This window comes from Protopterus annectens, chromosome 2.part1 (assembly GCF_019279795.1).
Source record: "Protopterus annectens isolate FY-2018-M chromosome 2.part1, PAN1.0, whole genome shotgun sequence".
Lineage (NCBI taxonomy): Eukaryota > Metazoa > Chordata > Ceratodontiformes > Protopteridae > Protopterus > Protopterus annectens.
In genome coordinates this window covers 1350621266-1350648362 of record NC_056729.1, presented here as the reverse complement: position 1 = coordinate 1350648362, position 27097 = coordinate 1350621266, and the positions used below count along the sequence as shown (strand labels likewise).

The 27097-nt window shown below is 41.3% G+C and overlaps 1 protein-coding gene across 2 annotated transcripts in view; it reads right to left on the bottom strand.

Annotated features, from left to right (window-relative positions):
* AFAP1 (actin filament associated protein 1) overlaps nucleotides 1-27097 on the bottom strand; it is a 1391048-nt gene that overhangs the window by 197386 nt on the left and 1166565 nt on the right. For both annotated transcript variants that reach the window (XM_044062808.1, XM_044062809.1), the window contains exon 10: nucleotides 9365-9576. In XM_044062808.1, the coding sequence (XP_043918743.1) occupies nucleotides 9365-9576 (212 nt within the window). The remainder of the gene's footprint in view (nucleotides 1-9364; nucleotides 9577-27097) is intronic.

Sequence of the window (27097 nt, the reverse complement as noted above, 5' to 3'; positions counted from 1 at the left end):
ACTTAGTATATGCAAACATAACAAGTCTGTCTGTCTGACATAGGCTGGAATGTTTACATAAGCTTCACTATTACAATTAATCCTCACACAACCCCACTGAGTTTGGCCTTAGCTGGAAACAAAGCAAGTTATTTCAGATCTTATCCCATTCCCAATCTCTGCAACCATTGCTGAGTCTGCAGTTTCTGTAAGTACATCAAAAATGCTGCTTTTATTAATCCAAACAATGAACAAAGATTTCATTTCACAGCATTTGGCATCAGTAATTGTAAAGAATGTAATTTAGATGGCTTTTGTATTTTTATAAAAAGAGTATGTGAATAAAACAAAAAGAAAAGCAACAATCAGCATTAAGAGTTCATCTTTCTGATATTAGACATGGTACTGAAAGCAATAGTTTACACAAACATAGCAAGTAATGCACACTTGACCATCAGACTTGGAGATATCAGATTTAAGGCTTTTAAAAAGAGTCATAGTGACAAATTAAATGAGAGGTCTGTAATGGCACTGGCATTAAATAAATGCTTTTGAAATTAAAATTAAGATGAGTGATTAACTTACTTTCCTTAATGCGGTATAATTATCATATTACCAATTACTTAAAGTGTGTACACAAAGTAGACTTAGTGATGTCTGATGGAAGTACAGTAAGCACAAACTCTAACTAGCAAGTCCATTACTAAACTCTGCTTTTGTAACTGCTGCATTTCCATTTGTTTTATTTTTTTCACCCCTGGCGTTTGGTGACCATGTGATTGGATGTTCATAGGTTCACAGGTGTGTTCTAGGCTAATGGCCCTGGAGCCTTTACAAGCCTAGCCCATAGGATTACCATGGCATAGTGCCACCCGACCTTAGTTCCCAGTGCCCCTGTCAAGTAGAGCCACTGGGAGTGATCACAGGGGGAGAATTTTCTATTTCCCATCCACTCATCAAGATTTCTCTTGAAGAGGGCCAGTGAGGTGCTCTGTTTGACATGTATGTGACATCTAGTCCATAGTATGGGCAGTCTTTGGGTTATGCACCCCTCCCTCTGCCATGTTCTGCTGATTGTGGTAATGCGGTTGAGGTCTCTGGAGCATGTGGTGCAGAGGGATTGGGATATCTTTGGATGTAGCATTTCTAACAGAGCTGGGTCAGACATGGCTTTGTAAGTCAAGCAGAGATCACCTCTAAGTAGGCGATATGAAACAGAGAATAGTTAGAGTTTTTTGAGTCTGTCCATATAGGACAAGTGTTTAAGGCCTAGTATCCTCTTTATGAAGTACCTTTGCGGCCTCTCCAGTTGTTGCAGGTGTCTAGTGAGGTACATGCCAAATGGGGTATTGTACTCAATGATTGGCCTAATGAGGGAAGAGTAGAGGGAGAGAGTGAACTCTTTCTTCCTGGATGCAAAACCCTTAGTAATGAGATGTGCCACATAGACGTACTTTCTGATCACAGTGGCAATGTGGCGGGCAAAAGAGAGGCTGCTGTCAACCTGTGTTCCCAGATCTCTCATAACGCCTTCTGTGTTCAGTTGGCTACCATTGATGCGGTAATTCATGGGAATGGGGTTTTTCCCAAAGGGGATGATGACATTTTTTGGCATTGAGCTTAAGGCCATGGTTCTGACACCAGTCATTGGTCACAGTCAGACCTTTCTATATGATGTCAACATTACTTGGGGAGTTAATAACAGCTCCCAACTTGCAATCATCTGCAAACTTTGTCATCCAGAACCCCTTGGTGTTGGCCTGGACTTCAGATAAGTAGATACCAAACAGGAGAGGACCCAGGACCGAACCCTGTGGGACTCCACTCGTGACTGGCCGGCAGTCTGACTTGGAGTCAGCTACTTGGTTCCTGGGTTCTATCTGTGAGCCAGTTTGCAACCCACCTGGTGATATAGGGGTTGATGCCTAGCTTAGTGAGTTTTTTCTATGAGTCCTGAGTGGGGAATGGTATCAAAGGCCTTGGCCAGATCAAGGTAGGCTGTATGAACCATTTTGCCTTCATCCACAGATCTAGTTACTGCCTCAAAGAAGTCGTCCAAGTTGAGCAGGCATGATCTGCCCTTCACAAAACCATACTGTGAGGGATCCAGAGTCTGGAGATTCCCTATATCCTTGTTTATTAGGTCCATGATGATGCGTCCCATAGCTTTGCATATCAGACTCATCAGGCTAATGGGGCAAAAGTTCGCAGGGTCTGTAGTCACTCCTCCTTTGTGGAGAGGGATGACTGTAGCAGTGCGTCATTTGGTAGGGACAAAGCCTGAGGTGAGCCTGTGATTGAACAGGGCACACAGGTGAGATGCCATTTCACTCTGTAGTTAATGTAGAACACAGCCAGGGATATTGTCAGGTCCCATAGAAGTTGTATTCTTGGCCTTGGACAATGCTGTTTTAACCTGTGCAGCAGTAATACTAGATGCGTGGCAATCTAGTGGTATTGTGATTTGTCCTTTGGGGGAGGAGAGGGGTAAAGTTGGCACTGAATCCATCAGCCAGTATACTGGCAATATCTTTTGGCTTGGTATAGGAGGTACCATTCTGCAGTAGCTCAGAGCAAATCTGGGTATTGCTGTGGAGATTCTTTACCTAAGTATAGAAGGCCTTGTGATTGTCTTTACTATATGCTGCAATTCTGTTTTCATAGCTAGCTTTAGAGGATTTGATGAGGAATCTCAACTTTTTGTTGAAGCTGATAAGAGTCTTGGGACTTCACCTTATTCCTCATCAGTTTCCTCCTTCTGTTGTAGAGTTTGTTTATGGCAGGGGACCACCAGATTGGCTTCCTTTCTTTGGAGGAGAGCGTCTTGGTTCTATTGGGTATGGCGAGATCCATGCAATTGTGTACATGTTTGGTGTATGATACTGTGGTCATGCAACTATTCTCCATTTTGCATGTGTGCCACCTTTGTTTTTAGGACCCCAAAGTTAGCTTTGGATATGTTTTTCATGGTGGTTACCTTTGTGGGGGGATGTGGATTTCCAACGTGATTAGTTTGTGGTTGGATCTAACCAGAGAGGAGTTGACTATTGGTGTAGAGCAACGATCGCCCATGTTAGTAATGACCAGGTCAAGGATGTTGCTACGTCTAGTGGGGGTAAGAACAAGCTGCTCCAGAGCACTGGAATTAAGGAATTCCAGGAAACATTGGGCCAGTGTATTGGTATACGAGTAGTTTTCCCAGTTAATGGGGGGGTAGTTGAAGTTGCCCAGTATGAGAGTGTTAGGTTGGACCCTAATATTCTCCAGGGTGCTTAGGAACATGGAGTGTGAGTCTTGGGACATGGTTGGGGACCTACAGCAGGCTACAACCTGAATCGCTGTCTTACCCAGTGTTAGCTGCACCTAAAGTACCACTGATGCTTTATGTTGGGCCACTAGTCTGGAGGTGTGCTCATCCTTTATGAATATGGAAACACCACCGCCTTTGGAGCTTCAGTCCAAGTTCTGGGGCTGAAAGGTGTAGAATGAGTAATAGCCTGGTAATGCAGGGGTGTTTTTTGCTGCCTTGAACCAGGTCTCTGTTACAGCACAAATGTTGATGTTCTCCATTTTAAGGAGTGCTTCGAGCAAGTGCATTTTGAGATTTAGACATCTAGCGTTGAGCAGCATGACCCTCAGACTACATTTCTTTGTAGCTGTTATGGTGGTAATTTGGTCTTTGGAACACTGCCTAAAAAAGGCACTATAGGGGTGGAAAGAGCTTTGGCCAGTATCCAGAAGCCTAGATGTGACAGATGCAGGCCATCTCTGGCAAATCATTGAAGTCTGTCAATCACGTAATCCCAGGCAGACAGATACTGGATCCCCTTAGAATGACACCAGAAACTTAGCCAATTGTTGAAGTCAATCATTTTCTCCTTGTACTGTGGTATCATTCTGGGTAATGGTAGGATGCTGCTCATAGGTAGGGTTATACCCACCTGGGCTACATAATACGAGAGCTCCTCCATGTCTGTTTTCATGTAGTCCAGGGAGGTACATCTCAGGTCATTCACACCCACATGTACAATGACAGAGTCATATTTGTACCTGTTGTTGAGGGACCTGTGTGAGTGCATTATGTGGGGAATCCTGGCACCTGACAGCCAACTGACTGTTACTTTCTCCTTATTCAACCTAGTGAGTGGGACATCAGTGTGCCTCACTATCGAGTCTCCTATGACTAGTGTGTTGGGCATGCTGTTTTGACTTAGGGGGTTTTATTGAGTGGCACACTGTTTAGAAGAGTTATGTGTCTCATGATTAGTGTTGTGTTGTGGTGGTTGAGTATGCTTCTGTCTTGGAGGTCTCTGCTGTTTGTGTAGATTTTTATTGACAGCCTCTGCAAAGGTGGGTGTGTGGTTTGTGTTTTTATGTGAGGGCAGTGCTGGTGTGTGTTCTGGAGGGGTTTGTGTTCTATGAGGTGTTTTGCAAGTGTTGACCTTCTCCTCTTGACCAGCTTTTCCAGTCTTGGCTGGAGAGTGCGTGGCTTCCAATTTGGATATATAAGTACATCTCTCACAAGTTTGAGTATTGGGAGGTAAGAGGAGAGGGTTGTTAGTGTACATGAGGCAGTGGCTACATTGCCTCAGGATGCCCAAGTTCAGCAGGTTAACAGGAGAAAGCACAGGGAACTGACCTTTGGACATGCCTGGAGGAAGTACTGGATCTGTTTCCTTGTAGAACATTTAGTGCTGGTAGCAATTTTGTGTACTACAATAATTGCTACAAGAAGTCTGGTAAAGTGCTAGACTAATAAGCTAGTAAAAGTACAGGAGAGGAGAGAACTAGCAGATCTAAGGGAAAATTTGAAGAACAGACTTTGGCACCACTCAGAAGCTTACTAACAGTCCTGGATACAGCAAATCTGTACCTGGACTAGACTAGTTACAGGAAAGGTGGGAAAAGTGCAAACTCAGGCTTTTAGACCAAAAAGTTGAAAGAGATGGAAAAACTGCCCAGACGGCCAATAAACTACAATTTCTGGGCCCAAAACCACTCCTCTTGTGGTAGATAGTCTACCTAGTGCTTACCACTCCCACTGACAAGCTAGAAGGCTTTCCTCCGACACAAAAAGTTTCAGGGGGGGGGCTCAGAGGCTTACAAACAGTCCTAGATACAGCAAATCTGTATCTGGACTAGACTAGTTACAGAAAATGTGGGAAACAAGTGCAAATGCAGTCTTTTTAGTCAAAAAGTTGAAGGAGATGGAAAAAACTGCCAAACGGCCAATAAACTACAATATCTGGGCCAGAAACCAGTCCTCTTGTGGTAGATAGGCTACCTAGTGCTTACCACTCCCACTGATAAGCTAGAACAAGTGCAAACATGGGCTTTAAACCAGAAAGTTGAAAGAGATGAAAAAACTGTCCAATCGGCCAATAAACTAAAATTTCTGGGCCAGAAACCACTCTTTTGGTAGATAGGCTACCTAATGCTTACCACTCCCACTGATAAGCTAGAATGCTTCCCTCCAACACAGAAAGGCTTGGGGGGGCTCAGAAGCTTACCGGATACAGCAAATCTGTATCTGGACTAGACTAGTTACAGGAAAAGCAGGAAACAAGCTTATATTTTTTTTTTCAGAAAAGCATCTAAAACAGCACTAAAAACAATTCAAGTGCAGTGCAAGCTAGCACAGTTGAGTGTGTAGCAATATTAAAGCAAATGCAGTTTAAATACATGCAATTTATTCAAACTGTATTCTGAACTGAATTCAATTATTGTTTTATTCAACTCTGAATAGTTATAGTGCCAAAAATATACTTATCAGCTGAGATGCACACTAAGTCAGAACACAAGGAGATTACTAAAAAAAAAAAAAACAAAGTGGAAAGGGAAAAAGGAGAAAAAGAAGATAATTCAAGGTTAAGGACCTAAGTGGGTTGGCCTTCTCGAATGTTCTCTCTGTATTAGGTAGAATGAGCTAATGACACTAGACTAGGATAGAGCTGGGATAGAGCTGAACAGATGGGACTGGTAGGACTCTCTGAAATCAAAATATGATCTCACTGTACTCGGTTGAGTGAGCAAATGAGATGGACCTAGGAGGATTGTTCAAGCACAAATTTAGAGGGGGGGGGATTCCAAAGCCACCAAGATTAATACCACAACAAGAACAGGGAGGGAGGGTGGAAAACTAACTACAGAGAGACAACAATATGAAACAAATAAATAAAAAGAAAATGCAGTACTATCTTTAAAACTGCAAGTTTGTACTTAACTCAGCTTGTAATACAGTTGATTGTAGGCACACAGCAGCCAGCCAAACAGCTCAGATATTGAGCAGAAATAAATTCACAGATATGTGTCTAACACTTATAAGCACATCGAAACCCTCTAGGCTAAGAGTTAAAGACGGAATATCAATGAAGTGAAAACAACAATAGCCCCCTCTAACTGCAGAGAGACAACAATATGAAACAAATAAATAAACAGAAAAATAAAATGCAGTACTATCTTTAAAACTGCAAGTTTGTACTTAACTCAGCTTGTAATACAGTTGATTGTAGGCACACAGCAGCCAGCCAAACAGCTCAGATACTGAGCTGTACAACAGATCTCTATTTGGAATCAGCCTGCAGAAGTAGCAGACCACATCCTCCTCCTCCTGAGACAGTACAACTGTCCTCTGGTCACTAATTCTTATATTTTAAGCCAGGCTATTAAGCCTCAAATCTGTAGTGGAAGTCCTGATGACACCAACCTGACAGACTTACAATGTGCCTGTTTGTGCCAACAGATACAATAAGTACATCCATGAAGCACCTTCATTACCTAGTTTTAAAAACTGTTGACAGACATCAAAAAGGTTCATGCTAAATCCTTATGCATGTAGAACAAAGAATTAGCATAAAATAATTATGGCAAGTTAGTCTAATTTCTAATTTCTAATGAAATAGCTTTAAGCTATAAAATATAAACTGTACCTAACAAAAACCCATACAGAGTGGAATACTGCTCAGTAAATAAAATATAAATATGTGAATAAATATGACACCGACTGCATTAATACAAGTAATAACTGTGTTTTCAAATAAAGCATAAACTCCATGGAAACATATGCAAAACAACATGCAAAAATGTGACATAACCTGACTCAGCTCAGTGGTGGAATGGGACAGTACCCTGACACTAACACTAGTGACCAATACTTCAGTGGGGATAATAAGGCAAGTAGAAATTGACCAGGGAGATAGGCATAGGTAGCCAGGACCATGTGTTGTCCAGGGAGGTGGGAATAAGTAGCCAATGCCAGCTCCCTCACTTTGGGTGGAGGAATTTGTAAAGATTTCCACAGTAACAATGATTCCTGGTACACAGCAGGAAACATTCTTCGGAAATATGGAGTTTCATGTCAACAGAAGTGTGGCTGTAGACAGCAAATCCATAGCACATACTTCTGTTTAAGAAATAGACATATGAATGATGGATATATTAGATGCATCAAAAAGAAAAACATCCATCCTGTATGTGACAGCCGTCTTGCAATAAACTCCATATTCTTCATCACCAAGAAAATAAAACTAAGACATTACTGATAGCCTACCATCACAAGTTCTATCAAATTCTAAACAAGTGTCTTAACTCCTGTTTACTCCAAATAATACCCGGTGATAATCACAATGAGAAACATTTGGATACAAAACCCACATTGTACCATTCTGTCAACTAATCCAGTATAAAGCATTGCCATTTTGAGTTACTTGTACATGAGTTCTTTGTGTGTGTGTGTGTGTGTGTGTGTGTGTGTGTGTGTGTGTGTGTGTGTGTGTGTGTGTGTGTGTGTGTGTGTGTGTGTGTATTTATGAGGTTAAAAGTGTCAGAAGATGAGTAGTAAAAAGAATGCAGTGCATATACAAGTAAGGTAACTAATGAAAGCTGTCAAAAGAGAATGGCTGGAAAAATAAAAACGTGTAGTAAATGTATGTACTGTGGACTGCTTCTTAAGTGTGAGAGGTGGGAAATGTGTAAGACAGAGTTTGTTTGAATCTGTGTCCTGAGTAGAACTTACCCCAAAATAAGTGTAATCTCAGAGCTGATTACAAATGCTTAGGATAGAAAGGGGGGAAGCTGTTCCCCACAGAAATATGGGCTGGTTTGCCTCCCCATGTTATAACTTTGTTTCATCTTTGTTTTGTAGTGTGCACTATATAAGTGTACTAGGTAAATAGAAGTGAGAGTGTTTGTGTGCACGCGCTTGTGTGTGTGTGTGTGTGTGTGTGTGTGTGTGTGTGTGTGTGTGTGTCTGTGGATGCAGTGATCAATGGGATTTGAACTTGAAAGGATAAGTAAATGCACATTATAAGATGACACCCCCCCCATTAATATTCCAAAACGTGCACACTGATTGGTCAGCGTGCACATTGTAAATCAGAGTTATAGTAATGGAAAAAGGTCCGGTCACCCCGAGTTTTTCCATTAGTATAACTCTTTTTTTTTTTTTTTTTTTTACAGCAACGGAGAAAGCAAGATCTCCGTTGATTGTTACAACCTGTCTCGCCATGTTAAACGAGTTTAACATAGCGAGACAGCTTTTAAAGAAAGCAACGGAGCATCTCCGTTGCTTTTTTTAAAGTTGTCTCGCTAGGTTAAACCCATTTAACATAGCGAGACAATTTAAAAATTAACGGTTATCGTGCTTTCTCCGTTGCATTTTTCAAAACTGTCTCGATATGTTAAATGGGTTTAACCTAGCGAGACAGCTTTAAAAAAGCAACGGAGATTCTCCGTTGCATTTTTAAATCTGTCTCGCTCTGTTAAACTCGTTTAACATAGCAAGACAGGCTGTAAAAAACAATGGAGATCTTGCTTTCTCCGGTGCTTTTGCCCGCAGTTCTGATGTACTGTGTAAATATACGCATGCGCAGTACATCAGAACTGCTGCAGAATACCCAGACAGCTGCGGAAGGGCAGCAAGGAGGCATTATACAATGCCATTATTTAAGAAAAATAATTATTTTTTTTCTTAAATAATGTCATTGTATAATAGCAATAACCCACTTCTGGGTGTGGGTAATGCTGGATTTACCCACGGTTGGCTTTGTTTGGCCACTCGGGCTTCGCCTTCGTGACCAAACCACATCAACCTTGGGTAAATCCAGCATTACCCACACCCAGGCGTGGGTTATTGCTATAATAGTCAGTGACTGATGATTGGGTTCCACTTTTTTTGATGAATTGGTCATTATGTAGTATTACCATTATTTCAGACCTAATCTAGACATACTGTACATTTATAATACATATATAGCTATATATCTGTATTTATACATATACATATATATATATATATATATATATATATATATATCAAATCCTAACGATTGCAGTTCACAATAAAAAGTATAAGTAACAAAAAGAAAGGCAGAGAATGATTTCCTACCTCTAACACAGCGACCTCTTGTCCATTGCGAAGCAAACGGAATGCCATTGGATGTTTGTTATCCAGACCAGGTATAACCTCACAACCTCGAAGAGGAATGGAAACAATGTGGGTTTTAAGGTCTGTCCTGTCTTTGTGGAAGATAAGTTTGTTGTCTTTCACCCTACACCACCTCTCACGCCAGCGATTGTTTGAAAGCACATTAAGGTAGCCTACAGGAAAACAGCAAAAAGTATGCAATGTATATAATCATAACCAAGTACTTACTTTCATGCATAATAGAAGGAATAAGAATGTATTCTCTTCCCCATCCTATTTTAAATGCTTCTCATTTTTAAGCATAACAATCTAAAGCATTAATATCTTTTTTTATTACATGTACTGTATTTCCTACAGTGTAGCTTAACTGGTAAACCTGCTATGCTTTCTGTTGATTCAATGACTTCTGGTAAATATAGGTAACCAGAAGTGTCTCTTGTACATGGGTACAGCTCACCTAATCAAACTAAAGCTGCAGGAAGATGTACCAGTACATATTCTTTTTACAGTAAGATGACCTTTCTGTTTGTTCTTAATACAGTACAATATTTCCCTTAAAATGAGCCATGCAGATGATATAATATGGACCATGCATTAATGCACCAGATATACACTCACTTCTCTCTTAAAGCTTGCTTACCCCCAACATATCTGTCTAGCTAGTTAGGTCTACCTGCAACATCTTAAAATTATATTTTGTTAAATAAATAAATAAAGAGCAGAACATATATCTTTCATCAAAAACCCTTTTCCATATGTTAAATGAATATCTGTACAACAAGCTTGAACAGACAGTGAAAGTACAGTCAACTGGATGTAACAGGAAACAGAAGGCTTGTCAGTGGCAGCAGTCCTATTGTTGTTACCACAATAATATGGCATAACCCTAGCATAGCCTCATTTATTTGAATGTGTAGACAGATTGTACAGTTGTCTGAATGAATGTGGCTTTGGTATAAGACAGCACTTAATAGCGACGCTTTCTAAGCTGATACTTTCACCAAAGGCATCTAAAACTGAGAATTCTAGTCAAATGCGTGTAAATAACTGCAGTTTTAGTGTACATTCTTTGAAGCTAAGCAATCTATATCTTAGTTATTTGCCAGTCATTATGGACTATAGTAAACAAACCTGGAATTAAGGCAAAAAAGTTCAAAATTAAAAAAACAAAAAATAAACAAATGCTGGGCAGGCTGCAATTGGCAAACCATAACATGGCAACATTGATGTTTATTAAAAGAGTATATCATTTCAAATTTGAATTATTGGCAAGTTGTGTGTGTGTGTGTGTGTGTGTGTGTGTGTGTGTGTGTGTGTGTGTGTGTGTGATTAAGAGCAAAATGAAAGAAAGCTGGTCAAGATTTTTAAAATTGCTGATGTAATAGGAGAAATGTATAATATTTCAGCCTGAAATTTCCAGTATAATGGTAGAAATGGAGAGCGGTTTAGCTTGTCAGAACATTTAACACCACTGAAGACTGCTCTCTGAAGAATAGTTTAACTAGTCTTAGTTTTTCTTTCCTCGACACCATCTTCATATTTTCTCTTAACTGCTCCTATGTTTTTGGAGATATCCCAGTAACCACTAGAACTATTTATGGATTTTTGCAACCACTGTATCTAAAAGAAGATAAGGACGCTACCCTATAATTTCATTCCTGCAAAATAATACTTATAATTATGCTCTAACACAGATAATAGAGATACACTCCATATATCTGAAAAAGCAGATCCTGCCAAAAGTTTATGAAATTATGTTATACAACTATGCAAGTAATTCAGAGACTATACAAGGACAAAAAATTAAAGAAAAAGAAAACAGACAGGAAATGTATACAGTTATCCTAGATATGACACACCATGCATTTCTTAATCTACTGACATTAGCATGGTGGAGCCCAGAATATATTTGCTTAGTTTGGTTGTGAAAATTCAGGGCTGAATTTACAGACTTTAAAGTCTGACATAAGGAAGACTATGAATATGGTAGAAACAAGACCAATGAGCTGAAATATGTCTCCTTGGCATTTAGATAGCAGTTGACAACCAACAGCAGCTAAGACTGCTTAAAGGACAGCACAGACTTGGAACAAAGGTCAAGAATTAATAGTGTGCTATTTTTTCACTTTGTTGCTTTGGTGGGGAGCAAAGACAGACAAAAAGTCAGAAGATGAAGACATTAAAATAAATATTTTTTTTTACTTTACAGCTCACATCCATAGCAGAAAAGTACAATTTTGTACCTACCATAAATGTAGATGTCCGAACAGGATAGCATCTGCAGTCATAACAAATGGGTTGTCCTGTCGTCAGGCAGACCTTCGGTCGGCCGGATTCCAAAGTCTGGGTCTGGCCTCGGCTGGTGTCGCACTTCACCCGACGTCATCTCTGCTGGTCTTCGGGTATAAAGGCATCAGCCGACGCCATTTTCCTCAGTGTTTCTTGCCCCAGATGCCAGTTGCCCTCTTGGAAAACTAAATTTTGGGTAAATGCCAATGTTTCCAAAAAAAAGGTAGGCAAACACAAAAAATAAGCATGTATGTACATATATACAAACAAATACACCATAAGAGATCCCCCCTCAGCTAGCTATTAGGAGGGTAAATACCCTAGGAATACCACAGAGGGGAAGGAGGGTGGGTAATCTTGACTGCAGATGCTATCCTGTTTGGACATCTACATTTATGGTAGGTACAAAACTGTACTATGTCCTTCAAGGATGCATCTGCAGTCATAACAAATGGGTAGAATACCATAGCCAAACTAGGGGAGGAGGAAAAAGAATTATGGTGTAGTTAGGATCCCTTGCAATACAGCAGTGGCAAACCCTGCTCGGGATCTAAAGTATAGAGGTAAGTTATAATGCTTGGCAAATGTATGCACGGAGGTCCAAGTAGCCGCCTCAATAATGTCCTTGGTTGCCACTCCTCGTAAGAAAGCTGTGGTAGTGGCTGTAGCCCTTGTAGAGTGAGGTCTTATGTTCTGTGGAATTGGCTTTCCATGGTAGGAGTAACAGAATCTTATGCAATTTCCTATCCACTTGGAGATTGTCTGTTTGGAAATTGCTTTTCCTTCCCTTCCTGTTACATAAGCTACTAGAAGCTGGTCAGTTTTTCTATTGTCCTTGGTTCTGTCCAGGTAGTAGCGCAACTGTCTATGTACATCCAAGGTATGCAGCAGTCTTTCCCCCCTGTTCTGTGGATTGGGAAAGAAGGTAGGTAGGTGGATTGCCTGGTTTAGAGACACTCTGGATACCACCTTAGGCATAAATGTAGGATTAGTTCTCATGGATACTCTATCCTGATGGAAGATTAGGAAGGGTTGTACTGCCATTAAGGCCTGTAGTTCCGAAACCCTTCTTGCTGAAGTAATTGCCAGTAGGAAAGCAGTTTTCCAGGATAGGTGTTGAAGATCTGCTGTTGCTGCTGGTTCGAATGGAGGGAGTGTCAATTTTTCTAGCACAAAGTTCAAGTCACATGCTGGTAATGGTGGTTTCCTAGGAGGTTTTACATTCTTGATTCCTCTGAGGAACTGCCTGAGTAGAGGATGTGAGAAGACAGGGGATCAAGCTGTATTCTGCAGAAATAGCTGATGCATGTATCTTGATGGAGGAATAGGACAGGCCTGTATGGAGAAGCTCTGCCAAATACTCCAGGATGTTGGCAATATCTATCTTTGACACATCTTTTCCTCTTTCAGTGCTCCAAATGACAAACCTTTTCCATTTCCCTGCATAGTTCCTTCTTGTAGAAGGTCTGCGGGCCTCCAGGATAATGTCTTTAACCTTTTGGGATAAATCTGGGTTAGTTGCTGATATGTAATGTTCCAGGCAGTTAGTTGCAGAGTTTTTAGATTTGGATGCATGATGTTGTAGTCGTTCTGAGTTAACATCAAAGGCATCAGGGTAGTGTCCACGTTCTCCCGAGACATGCTCCTCAGCAATGGATACCAGTGTTGTCTTGGCCAATTTGGAGCTATCAGAATTATCCTTGGACGCTCCTCTTTGATTTTCAGTAGTATCTTGTGCATCAAAGGAAGAGGTGGAAATGCATATGCTGTCAGGCCTTTCCAACTGAAGGATAGAGAGTCCACCTTCCATGCAAGTGGGTGGTATGTCCTTGTGCAGAATTTCTTGAGCTGGTGATTGAGTGGGGATGCGAATAGGTCTATTTGTGGTATTCCCCATTTCTGTGTGATGGCCTTGAAGATGTCCGGGTGTAGCATCCATTCGTGAGCATCTGAGGTAGTTCTGCTTAACATGTCTGCTAGGATGTTTTCTTTTCCCGGTACAAATATTGCCTGTAACTGAATGTTGTAGCTCAGAGCCATATTCCATAGGTCCAGAGTCATTCGGCATAGGGGGTATGAATGAGTGCCTCCCTGTTTGTTGATGTACCACATGACTGTGGTGTTGTCTGTCCTTATCATCAAATGGCCTTCTTTGAGGAATGGTCTGAAATTCTGGATTGCTAGTTTTACTGCCAGCATTTCTTTTTGATTTATGTGCAGGTGCAGTTGATCTGGGGTCCATAATCCTTGTATGCATTTGTCCAGCATGTGGGCCCCAACCTAGGTCTGAGGCGTCCGTTGTGATGGTTTGGCTTGCTTGAAAGTTGTGGAAGGGCAAGCCTGGGTTTGACTGGCATGCTTGAGCCCACCATAGGAACTCTTGTTTCAGGCATGGGATTAGTGGTTTTTTGGTTTCTAAGCTGTGCCTGTGTTGAGACCATAAATTCTTTAGGTACCACTGTAGTTTTCTCATATGCAATCTGGCATGGGGGACCAGGATTATGCATGATGCCATGAAGCCCAAGGCCTGCAGTACTTTCCTTGCTGTTAGTTTGTTCTGCTTTGTTAATGCCAAGAAGTAAAGAGGGAGTTGTTCTTGTTTTTCTGCAGTTAGGAATGCCATCTGTTTTACTGTGTCCAATTCTGCACCCAAGAATGTTTTTGTTTGGGATGGTATTAGTCTTGACTTTTTTAAATTGACTGTGTATCCCAGGGCTTGTAGTAAGCAAATGACTCTTTGTAAGTCTTTTGTCAGCTTGCTTTTGTTGTCCGCTTGTATCAGGCAGTCGTCCAGGTATGGATAAATTTGGATTCCCTGTAGCCTGCAATGAGCGATTACTGATGCCAGGCATTTTGTGAATACTCTGGGCAGTAGATAAGCCAAAGGGCAATGCTGAGAATTGATAATGCTCTGATCCTGCAAGAAATCTGAGGTATCTTCTGCAATTTGGTCGTATGGGGACGTGCAGGTATGCCTCTTTGAGATCTAGAGTTACCAGCCAACACTCCTTGCCCAGCATGGGAAGAAGTTGCTGTAGGGTCAGCATTTTGAATTTTGGGACAATGATGAATGTGTTTAAGGGACAGGTCGAGAATAGGTCTCCAACTTTTCTTTTCTTGGTACTAGGAAGAGTCTGGAGTAGAATCCTTTGCCCTGTTCTGTTGGTGGTACTCTTTCCACAGCTCTCATCTTTGTTAATTGAGCTATCTGTTTTAGAGCTTCTGTTTTCTGATTTGGAGGTAGGTTTGGCATTCCTCTTTTTACTGGTAAGGTGTGGAAGTGAAACCTGTAGCCTTGGTCTATAGTCTGCAAAATCCACTTGTCTTTTGTGATATAGTGCCAATTTTTTGAAAATTAGGCTAACTTTCCGCCTAAGGGTGCTGCTATTTGTTTCTGGTAGGCGGTGTCAGAGCCAAGTCACTGTGATTGTCCTGTTGCAGTGGTTGTGTCTGTGCCTCGCTGGTTATTGCCTTGCCACTGGCGTCCTCTGTAGGCACCTCCTATGGATTGATTTCTGCCTCTGGAACGTCTATTCCTGCCTCTCTGAGATTTAGAGGAGTCTGGAAAGGACCAATTTTTGGAAGGCCAGTTCCTGCTAAACCTTGGGGGCTGAACCTGTAAGAAATCTTTAACTGTTTGTACAGATTTTGCCTTCTCTTCCATTTTCTTCATTACTTGCTGGGCAGGAGAACCAAATAGACTGGCCTTATCCATAGGAGCATCTAACAGCTTTGCTTTAACATGATCCGGCAAGACCTGTTCTTTCAACCATGCATGCCTTCTTATAACTGTGCCAGTCATGGCTGATCTAAATGAAGCCTCCAGTGCATCATAGCCACATTTTAAAGAATGGTTACTAACCTGCTGAATGTTATTCACCATTTCTAAAACATATTTCTTATCTAAGGAGTCATCAGAGGACAGTTTCTTAGTTAACTGATCAAGCATAAACTCTTGGTATTGGATCATATGAAACTGACAGTTCAAAGCTCTAGCTGAGAGAGTAGCAGAGGTGTAAACTTTTACCCCATCTCTCTAAGGACCTGGATTCCCTTTCAGAAGGAGAGGGTTTTTGCTGAGGTCGGCTACTGCCTTAGGCCCCTGGGAGATAGTCTCAGGATCTGCAAGTGGGGCCTTGTATAGGTGGTGATGAGTGTCCGGTACCCTGTAAAACCTATCTGGTTTGGCAGGGGCTGGAGGTAAAGTATCAGGAGCAGTGCAAACATCATTAAATGCATCATCCACAACAGGCAGAACTGGAGGTATAGCTAAGGGCCTATGTTGCGGTAAGTGTAGAAAGGTCCTAAGCCTTTTTCTTGAATCTGAGAAATCTTGTCCCTGCCATTGGAATTGCTCTCTCATGGCATGTAAGGTTTCCCCAAAGGAAAATTCCTCTGGTGGAGAGGCAGATGGAATAGATTCTTCAGCATCGGAATCTTCATAAGTAGAAAAAGGAGCCTCTGGATGGTCTGAAATGTCTGAATCATCAGAAGAATCATCTGAGGACACTGACTCTGGGGGCTCTGCTCTAGGTCTCTTTTCTGGAGGCTGAGAGGCCCTGTGTGGGTGAGATTGGGATCCCCTTATTAAAGAGATGAGATCCTCTGCCAGAGTAAGCATTTGAGAACTGGAACTGGGCCTGTGTGAGGGGGGGCTTAACAGGCACTGATTTAGCAGTTTTGGCTGCTTTAGCCCTGGCAAAGGCCTTAATAGACATGGCTGCAGGAGGCCTAGCAGCACCACGTGCTGGGGTAGAGACATCCAAAGGGATGGTGTCTGATAATTCTATAGGAACCACATTAGTAGGCAAAACTTCAGAGGCCGATTCAACTAGGGTAGCAGGAGCCTCGGTAGTAGTCATGGATTCGGCTGAAGATTGACCCGTTTGCTCGGTTTCGGCCGAAACCGAGACACTCGCGGTTTGCTTAACCGTGGTTTTGGCCGAAACCGCGGACTGCGAGTGTCGGTCTTTTTCTTTGCGTTTTTTAACAATTTGAGAAGTCGGAGGATCCGACGGCATAATGTACGCAAAATCTGAGCCGAAAAACTGTTCAGCAAACTCCGACCGACGCCTAAGCGTTCGTCGGTTGAAGGAAGCACAGGCTAAACAGGCTGCTACGTCGTGGTCTGGGCCTAAACAAGGTAAGCAGTAATAGTGGGAATCTTTATGAGATATTTGTTTCCCACAAGTTAAATGGTTATTTACTTTTTCTGACATCGGCTGAGGCAAGAAAGAGTCCCCAACGGGGTACTTAGCTTTTTAGAAGTCTTCGAAGTAGTATTCGGTAGTAGTAATCTCTGGATCTGACCGACCGGCACTTGCGAACAGCTTCTGCTTGAGCCACGCCGGCAAGAAAGACTGAGGAAAATGGCGTCGGCTGATGCCTTTATACCCGAAGACCAGCAGAGATGACGTCGGGTGAAGTGCGACACCAGCCGAGGCCAGACCCAGACTTTGGAATCCGGCCGACCGAAGGGCTGCCTGACGACAGGACAACCCATTTGTTATGACTGCAGATGCATCCTTGAAGGACATCTATTAATGTATCACTTCAGTTCTTCATACTTCTATGGGTACAAACTCTCAAAATAAACTAACTTGATGCACATTCATGAAAGCAGCAGTGCTCTACTGTTTCCAAATATAGGTAGATGTCAACCAATCAGTTAATCAATCAACTCCGTTTAATCAATCTACTCTTAAGTGCTGAAGCTAGTATAGTTTCCGATATTAAGACTATCCCAGGAAAAATTAAATAAGATGGTTAACAATTTAGCATGTATAATATACTGCTACATCATTAATGAAAAAACATTTTCAGTTCAGAATAAGATAGCAAAGATAAACATTACACGTAATAAATATTAAATGAAGCAGAAATATTTTGTACTGAATGCAATACAAAAAGGGTCCAAGATAAAGCTAATGGATTAAAACTTTAATTGCCCAATATGTTCGCACTGTATTAAGGACAAATTAGTTGGTGTTCAGAACCAGGATCAGTAAATCTAGAAAGCAGAAATCCAGATGAACAATAATACAAATATAACACTTCACTTCAACTAGCTTGACCATAGCAAACAAATTAATCAAAAAATGATTGCAGTGATAGTTCCTTCTTTACATATGCATCCCACTGCAACTGTCTGCCAAAATCCATACCATGGAGCCCCTTCTTGATCATTTGCCATCTGCTGACGTCCCTCTTCAGACCAGGGACCATCCTCCCTTCTTAAAATGAGGAAATCCTTAAATGTAAGCAATCAAGCAGGAGAGTGAGCAGAGAAGAAATCAGAGAGTACTGATACACTGCCATCCAGACAGCAGCAGGGGGCATTTCTGAATCTAATACTCAAGGTCCATCCAGATTCTCCATGTGCACTACATAGGCACAGATAGGTAGTGTCACAGCAATCATTTCTAGTTCTTTGGCTGAATCACTCCACAGGACTATTTCACATCCCACCACCCCTGAATGACAATTCGGGGAACAGACTCACAGACTGAACTTGAGGTATCAACACCACTGCAAGGGTTCTATCATGATTCCACAGAGCCAACACTGTGCTTATAGACCTGAGGTACCTATATCACAGTAAGGGTTCTATCACTATTCCACAGAGCCAACACTGAGCTTATAGCCGTAAGGTACCTATATCACAGTAAGGATTCTATCACTATTCCACAGAGCTGACACTGTGCTTATAGCCCTGACTTACCTGTATCACAGTAAGTGTTCTATCACTATTCCACAGAGCCAACACTGTGCTTATAGACCTGAGGTACCTATATCACAGTAAGGGTTCTATCACTATTCCACAGAGCTGACACTGTGCTTATAGCCCTGACTAACCTATATCACAGTAAGGGTTCTATCACTATTCCACAGAGCCAACACTGTGCTTATAGCCCTGAGATACCTATATCACAGTAAGGGTTCCATTTCACTTTGCTGCAAATATTAACACTTAAAACACTGATTTCACTCCATATATTGAAGTTGACTTTATCAAAAATGCAGAAATCGTAGGTATTTTTTCTGTGTCATCATGAAGCGCAACTTCCATTACACCATCCCATAGGGCCCATTTTTTACAATGGAATTATGTTACTGATCTATTTTTACTACATTATTCGTGGCTTGTCTTTGGTTTTACATGTTCTAGTTTTTAGCTCTTTTAGCCTGTGTCAGCCCTAAAGATAGTACTATAGTTACATGTTTAGTACATCTACATACTAATGTTAAACATTCTGCTACTTATATACCCATAATATATGCTCCCGAGAGCCAATTTCAGAAACATTACATCTGCAACATAAGTCTGTTGTCTACAGCAATATTTTTTAAAATCTCATAGGAGAATAGAAATATTTGTGCAAACATTTCTATGTAAAAATTCTAATTTTCTCAATATAGTTGCATATTGAGGATTGAGGTACCTACATCACAGTAAGGGTTCTATCACTTTTCACAGAACTGACACTGTGTTTATAGCCCTGAGGAGCTTATATCACAGTAAGGGTTCCATCACTATTCCACAAAGCCAACATTGTGCTTATAGCCCTGAGGTACCTATATCAGAGTAAGGGTTCTATCACTATTCCACAGAGCCAACACTGTGCTTACAGACATAAGGTACCTATATCACAGTAAGGGTTCTATCACTAACCCACAGAGCCAACACTGTGCTTATAGCCCTGAGGTACCTACATCACAGTAAGGGTTCTATCACTATTCCACAGAGGCAACACTGTGCTTATAGCAGTATGGTACCTATATCACAGTAAGGATTCTATAACTATTCCAGAGAGCCAACACTGTGCTTAAAGCCCTGAGTTACCTATGTCACAGTAATGGTTCTATCACTATTCCACAAAGCCAACATTGTGCTTATAGCCCTGAGGTACCTATATCAGAGTAAGGGTTCTATCACTATTCCACAGAGCCAACACTGTGCTTACAGACATAAGGTACCTATATCACAGTAAGGGTTCTATCACTAACCCACAGAGCCAACACTGTGCTTATAGCCCTGAGGTACCTACATCACAGTAAGGGTTCTATCACTATTCCACAGAGGCAACACTGTGCTTATAGCTGTATGGTACCTATATCACAGTAAGGATTCCATAACTATTCCACAGAGCCAACACTGTGCTTATAGCCCTGAGGTACTTATATCATAGTAAGGGTTCTATCACTATTTCACAGAGCCAACACTGTGCTTATAGCCCTGAGTTACCTATATCTCAGTATGGGTTCTATCACTATTCCAGAGAGCCAACACTGTGCTTATAGCCCTGAGTTACCTATGTCACAGTAAGGGTTGTATCACTATTTCACAGAGCTGACACTGTGTGTATAGCCCTGAGTTACCTATATCACAGTAAGGGTTATATTACTTTCACACAGATCCAACACTGTGCTTATAGCCCTGAGTTACCTATATCACAGTAAGGGTTCTATAACTATTTCACAGAGCTGACAATGTGTTTGTAGCCCTGAGGTACCTATATCACAGTAAGGATTCTATCACTATTCCACAGAACCAACACTGTGCTTATAGTCCTGAGGTACCTATATCACAGTAAGGGTTCTATCACTATTCCAGAGAGCCAACACTGTGCTTAAAGCCCTGAGTTACCTATGTCACAGTAAGGGTTGTATCACTATTTCACAGAGCTGACACTGTGTGTATAGCCCTGAGTTACCTATATCACAGTAAGGGTTATATTACTTTCACACAGAGCCAACACTGTGCTTATAGCCCTGAGTTACCTATATCTCAGTATGGGTTCTATCACTATTCCAGAGAGCCAACACTGTGCTTAAAGCCCTGAGGTACCTATGTCACAGTAAGGGTTGTATCACTATTTCACAGAACTGACACTGTGTGTAATAGCCCTGAGTTACCTATATCACAGTAAGGGTTATATTACTTTCACACAGATCCAACACTGTGCTTATAGCCCTGAGGTACCTACATCACAGTAAGGGTTCTATCACTATTCCACAGAACCAACACTGTGCTTATAGTCCTGAGGTACCTATATCACAGTAAGGGTGCTATCATTATCACACAGAGCCAAAACTGTGCTTATAGCCCTGAGGTACCTATATCACAGTAAGAGTTCTATCACTATTCCACAAAGCCAACACTGTGCTTATACCACAGAGTTACCTATATCACAGTAAGGGTTCTATCACTATTCCACAGAGCCAATGCTGTGCTTATAGCCGTGAGATACCTATATCACATTAAGGGTTCTATCACTATTTCACAGAGCTGACACTGTGCTTATAGCCCTGAGTTACCTATATCACAGTAAGGGTTCTAGCACTATTCCACAGAGCCAACACTTTGCTTATAGCCCTGAGTTACCTATATCACAGTAAGGGTTCTATCACTTTTTCACAGAGCCAACATTGTGTTTATAGCCCTGAGGTACCTACATCACAGTAAGGGTTCTATCACTATTCCACAGAGCCAACACTGTGCTTACAGCTTTGAGTTACCTATATCACATTAAGGGTTCTATCACTATTTCACAGAGCCGACACTGTGCTTATAGCCTTAAGTTACCTATATCACAGTAAGGGTTCTATCACCATTCCACAGAGCTAACACTGTGCTTATAGCCCTGAGGTACCTATATCACAGTAAGGGTTCTATCACTATTCCACAGAGCCAACACTGTGCTTATAGCCCTGAGGTACCTATATCACAGCAAGGGTTCTATCACTATTTCACAGAGATGACACCGTGGTTATAGCCCTGAGGTACCTATGTCACAGTAAGGGTTCTATAACTATTCCACAGAGCTGACACTGTGCTTATAGCCCTGACTAACCTATATCACAGTAAGGGTTCTATCACTATTCCACAGAGCCAACACTGTGCTTATAGCCCTGAGATACCTATATCACAGTAAGGGTTCCATTTCACTTTGCTGCAAATATTAACACTTAAAACACTGATTTCACTCCATATATTGAAGTTGACTTTATCAAAAATGCAGAAATCGTAGGTATTTTTTCTGTGTCATCATGAAGCGCAACTTCCATTACACCATCCCATAGGGCCCATTTTTTACAAAGGAATTAAGTTACTGATCTATTTTTACTACATTATTCGTGGCTTGTCTTTGGTTTTACATGTTCTAGTTTTTAGCTCTTTTAGCCTGTGTCAGTCCTAAAGATAGTACTTTAGTTACATGTTTAGTACATCTACATACTAATGTTAAACTTTCTGCTACTTATATATGCATAATATATGCTCCCGATAGCCAATTTCAGAAACATTACATCTGCAACATAAGTCTGTTGTCTACAGCAACATTTTTTAAAATCTCATAGGAGTATAGAAATATCTGTGCAAACATTTCTATGTAAAAATTCTAATTTTCTCAATATAGTTACATATTGAGGATTGAGGTACCTACATCACAGTAAGGGTTCTATCACTTTTCACAGAACTGACACTGTGTTTATAGCCCTGAGGAGCTTATATCACAGTAAGGGTTCCATCACTATTCCACAAAGCCAACATTGTGCTTATAGCCCTGAGGTACCTATATCAGAGTAAGGGTTCTATCACTATTCCACAGAGCCAACACTGTGCTTACAGACATAAGGTACCTATATCACAGTAAGGGTTCTATCACTAACCCACAGAGCCAACACTGTGCTTATAGCCCTGAGGTACCTACATCACAGTAAGGGTTCTATCACTATTCCACAGAGCCAACACTGTGCTTATAGCTGTATGGTACCTATATCACAGTAAGGATTCTACAACTATTCCACAGAGCCAACACTGTGCTTATAGCCCTGAGGTTCTTATATCATAGTAAGGGTTCTATCACTATTTCACAAAGCCAACACTGTGCTTATACCAAAGAGTTACCTATATCACAGTAAGGGTTCTATCACTATTCCACAGAGCCAACACTGTGCTTATACCAAAGAGTTACCTATATCACAGTAAGGGTTCTATCACTATTTCACAGAGCCGACACTGTGCTTATAGCCTTAAGTTACCTATATCACAGTAAGGGTTCTATCACCATTCCACAGAGCTAACACTGTGCTTATAGCCCTGAGGTACCTATATCACAGTAAGGGTTCTATCACTATTCCACAGAGCCAACACTGTGCTTATAGCCCTGATTTACCTGTATTACAGCAAGGGTTCTATCACTATTTCACAGAGATGACACCGTGGTTATAGCCCTGAGGTACCTATGTCACAGTAAGGGTTCTATTACTATCACACAGAGCCAACACTGTGCTTTTATCCCTGAGGTGCCTACATCACAGTAAGGGTTCTCTCACTATTCCACAGAGCCAACACTGAGCTTATTGCCTTGAGGTACCTATATCACAATAACGGTTCTATCACTATTCCCCACAGCCAACAATGTGCTTATAGCTGTAAGGTACCGATATGACAGTAAAGGTTCTATCACTATTTCGCAGAGCCAACACTGCGCTTACAGCCCTGAGGTACCTACATCACAGTAAAGGTTCTATCACTATTCCACAGAGTCAACACTGTGCTTATAGCTGTAAGGCACCTACATCACAGTAAAGGTTCTATCACTATTCCACAGAGTCAACACTGTGCTTATAGCCCTGAGGTACTTATATCACAGTAAGCATTCTATAACTATTCCACAGAGCCAACATTGTGCTTATAGCCCTGAGCTACTTATATCACAGTAAGGGTTCTATCATTATTCCACAGAGCCGACACTTTGCTTATAGCCCTGAGTTACCTATATCACAGTAAGGGTTCTATCACTTTTTCACAGAGCCAACACTGTGCTTATAGCCCTGAGGTACCTACATCACAGTAAGGGTTCAATCACTATTCCACAGAGCCTACACTCTGCATATAGCCCTGAGGTACCTATATCACAGTAAGGGTTCTATCACTATTCCACAGAGCCAACACTGTGCTTATAGCCCTGAGATACCTATATCACAGCAAGGGTTCTATCATTATTTCACAGAGATGACACTGTGTTTATAGCCCTGAGGTACCTATATCACAGAAAGGGTTCTATTACTATCACACAGAGCCATCACTGTGCTTATATCCCTGAAGTACCTACATCACAGTAAGGGTTCTATCACTATTTCACAGAGCTGACACTCTGCTTATATTGCTGAATTACCTATATCACAGTAAAGGTTCCATCACTATTCCACAGAGACAACACTATGCTTATAGCCCTGAGTTACCTATATCACAGTAAGGGTTCTATCACTACTCCACAGAGCCAACACTGTACTTATAGCCCTGAGTTATCGATATCACAGTAAGGGTTCTATTACTATTGCACAGAGCTGACACTATGCTTATAGCCCTGAGGTACTTATATCACAGTAAGGGTTCTATCACTATTCCAAAGAGCCAACACAGTGCTTATAGCCCTGAGGTACCTATATCACAGTTAGGGTTCTATCACCATTCCACAGAGCCAACACTTTGCTTATAGCCCTGAGTTACCTATATCACAGTAAGGGTTCTATCACCATTTCCCAGAGCCGACACTGTGCTTATAGCCCTGAGTTATCTATATCACAGTAATGGATCTATCACTATTCCACAGAGCCAACACTATGCTTATAGCCCTGAGTTACCTATATCACAGTAGGGGTTCTATCACTATTCCACAGAGTGAACACTGTGCTTATAGCCATGAGGTACCTACGTCACAGTAAGGGTTCAATCACTATTCCACAGAGCCTACACTGTGCTTATAGCCCTGAGGTACCTATATCACAGCAAGGGTTCTACCACTATTTCACAGAGATAACACTGTGCTTATAGCCCTGAGGTACCTATATCACAGTAAGGCTTCTATTACTATCACACAGAGCCAACACTGTGCTTATATCCCTTGGGTACCTATATCACAGTAAAGGTTCCATCACTATTCCACAGAGCCAACACTGTGCTTATAGCCCTGAGTTACCTTTATCACAGTAATGGTTCTATCACTATTCCACAGAGCCTACACTGTGCTTATAGCCCTGAGTTACCTACATCACAGTAAGGGTTCTATCACTATTCCACAGAGCCTACACTGTGCTTATAGCCCTGAGGTACCTACATCACAGTAAGTGTTCAATCACTATTCCACAGAGCCAACACTGTGTTTATAGCCCTGTGGTATCTATATCACAGTAAGGGTTCTATCACTTAGCCAACACTGTGCTTATAGCCCTGAGTTACCTTTATCACAGTAATGGTTCTATCACTATTCCACAGAGCCTACACTGTGCTTATAGCCCTGAGGTACCTACATCACACTAAGTGTTCAATCACTATTCCACAGAGCCAACACTGTGCTTATAGCCCTGAGGTACCTATATCACAGCAAGGGTTCTACCACTATTTCACAGAGATAACACTGTGCTTATAGCCCTGAGGTACCTACATCACAGTAAATGTTCAATCACTATTCCACAGAGCCAACACTGTGTTTATAGCCCCGAGGTACCTATATCATAATAAGGGTTCAATTACTATCACACAGAGCCAACACTTTGCTTACAGATCTTTAAATAATGATGGCCTAACCCTATGTCAAGCAATCAGCACTTATGTTCAGTCATTAACAACTTGCCATTGTTAAGCATATAAATTCAAAATCACAAAGGGTTGTCCTTTCTAGTCTCCATCTCATGCTTAATTTAGCAGTGCTCATAAAACAAAAACAGTTTAACACACAAAATCCTTATACCATAATATCAGGAGTTAATTAGTGGCCGTATTATTCCACTTCACTATGCTGCAAATCTTAACACTTAAAACACTGATTTCACTCCATATATTGAAGTTGACTTTATCAAAAATGTAGAAGTCTTAGGTATTTTTTCGGTGTCATCATGAAGCGCAACTTCCTTTACAGTATCCCAAATGGCCCATTTTTTACTATGGAGTTCTGTTTCTGATCTCTAAGAATCCACTATGTTGTTGTTTGTCTTTCGGCTTTTCCCGGTTAGGGGTCACTACAGCGGAACTCCGGTCTGCTAATGATTGGCAGTAGATTTTTACGGTGCCGAGTTGCCAGCTCGACGCCCAACCTTCAACAAAGGTATGCCCATTCATACATGTCTTTCAGAATGCCACTCGACCACGGGGAGGACATGCAGACTCCACAGAGAAGGCACTCCAGCCGAGAATCGAACGGGAGAACCTCTTGCTGTGAAGCAACAACACTACCGCTGCACCACCGTGGATATTCTAAGAATCCACTGTACCATACTGTAATCTTGGTAAACATCTTTACTACGTTATCGGTGGCTTTTCTTTGGTTTTGCATTTTCTAGTTTTAAGCTCTTTTAGCCTCTGTCAACACTAAAGATAGTACTATTTTTACATGTTTAGTACATCTATCTAGTAATGTTAAATATTCTGCTACTAATATTCCCATAATATATGCTCCCATAAGCCTCTTTCAGAAACATTACATCTGCAACATAAGTCTGTTGTCTACAGCAACATTTTTTAAAATCTCATAGCAGTATAGAAATATTTGTGCAAACATTTCAATGTAAAAATTCTAATTTTCTTAAATTAGTTGCATATTGAGGACTGAGGTACCTACATCACAGTAGGGGTTCTATCACTATTTCACAGAAGTGACACTGGGCTTATAGCCTTGAGGAACCTCTATCACAGTAAGGGTTCAATCACTATTCCACAAAGCCAGCATTGTGCTTATAGCCCTGAGGTACCTATATCGCAGTAAGGGTTCTATCACTTTTTCACAGAGCCGACACTGTGCTTATAGCCCTAAGGTACCTACATCACAGTAAGGGTTCTATCACTATTCCACAGAGCAGAAACTGTGCTTATAGCCCTGAGTTACGTATATCACAGTAAAGGTTCTATCACTTTTTCACAGAGCTGACACTGTGCTTATAGCCCTAAGGTACCTACATCACAGTAAGGGTTCTATCACTATTCCACAGAGCAGACACTGTGCTTATAGACGAGTTACCTATATCACAGTAAAGGTTCTTTCACTATTTCACAGAGCCGACAATGTGCTTATATCCTGAGATACCTATATCACAGTAAGGGTTCTATCACTATTCCACAGAGCCAACACTGTGCTTATAGCCCTGAGTTACCTACATCACAGTAAGGGTTCTATCACTATTCCACAGTGCCTACACTGTAATTACAGCCCTGAGGTACCTATATCACAGTAAGGGTTCTATCACCATTCCGCAGAGCCAACACAGTGCTTATAGCCCTGAGTTACCTATATCACAGTAAGGGTTCTATCACTATTCCACAGAGACAACACTGTGCTTATACCCCTGAGGTACCTACATCACAGTAAGGGTTCAATCACTGTTCCACAGAGACAACACTGTGCT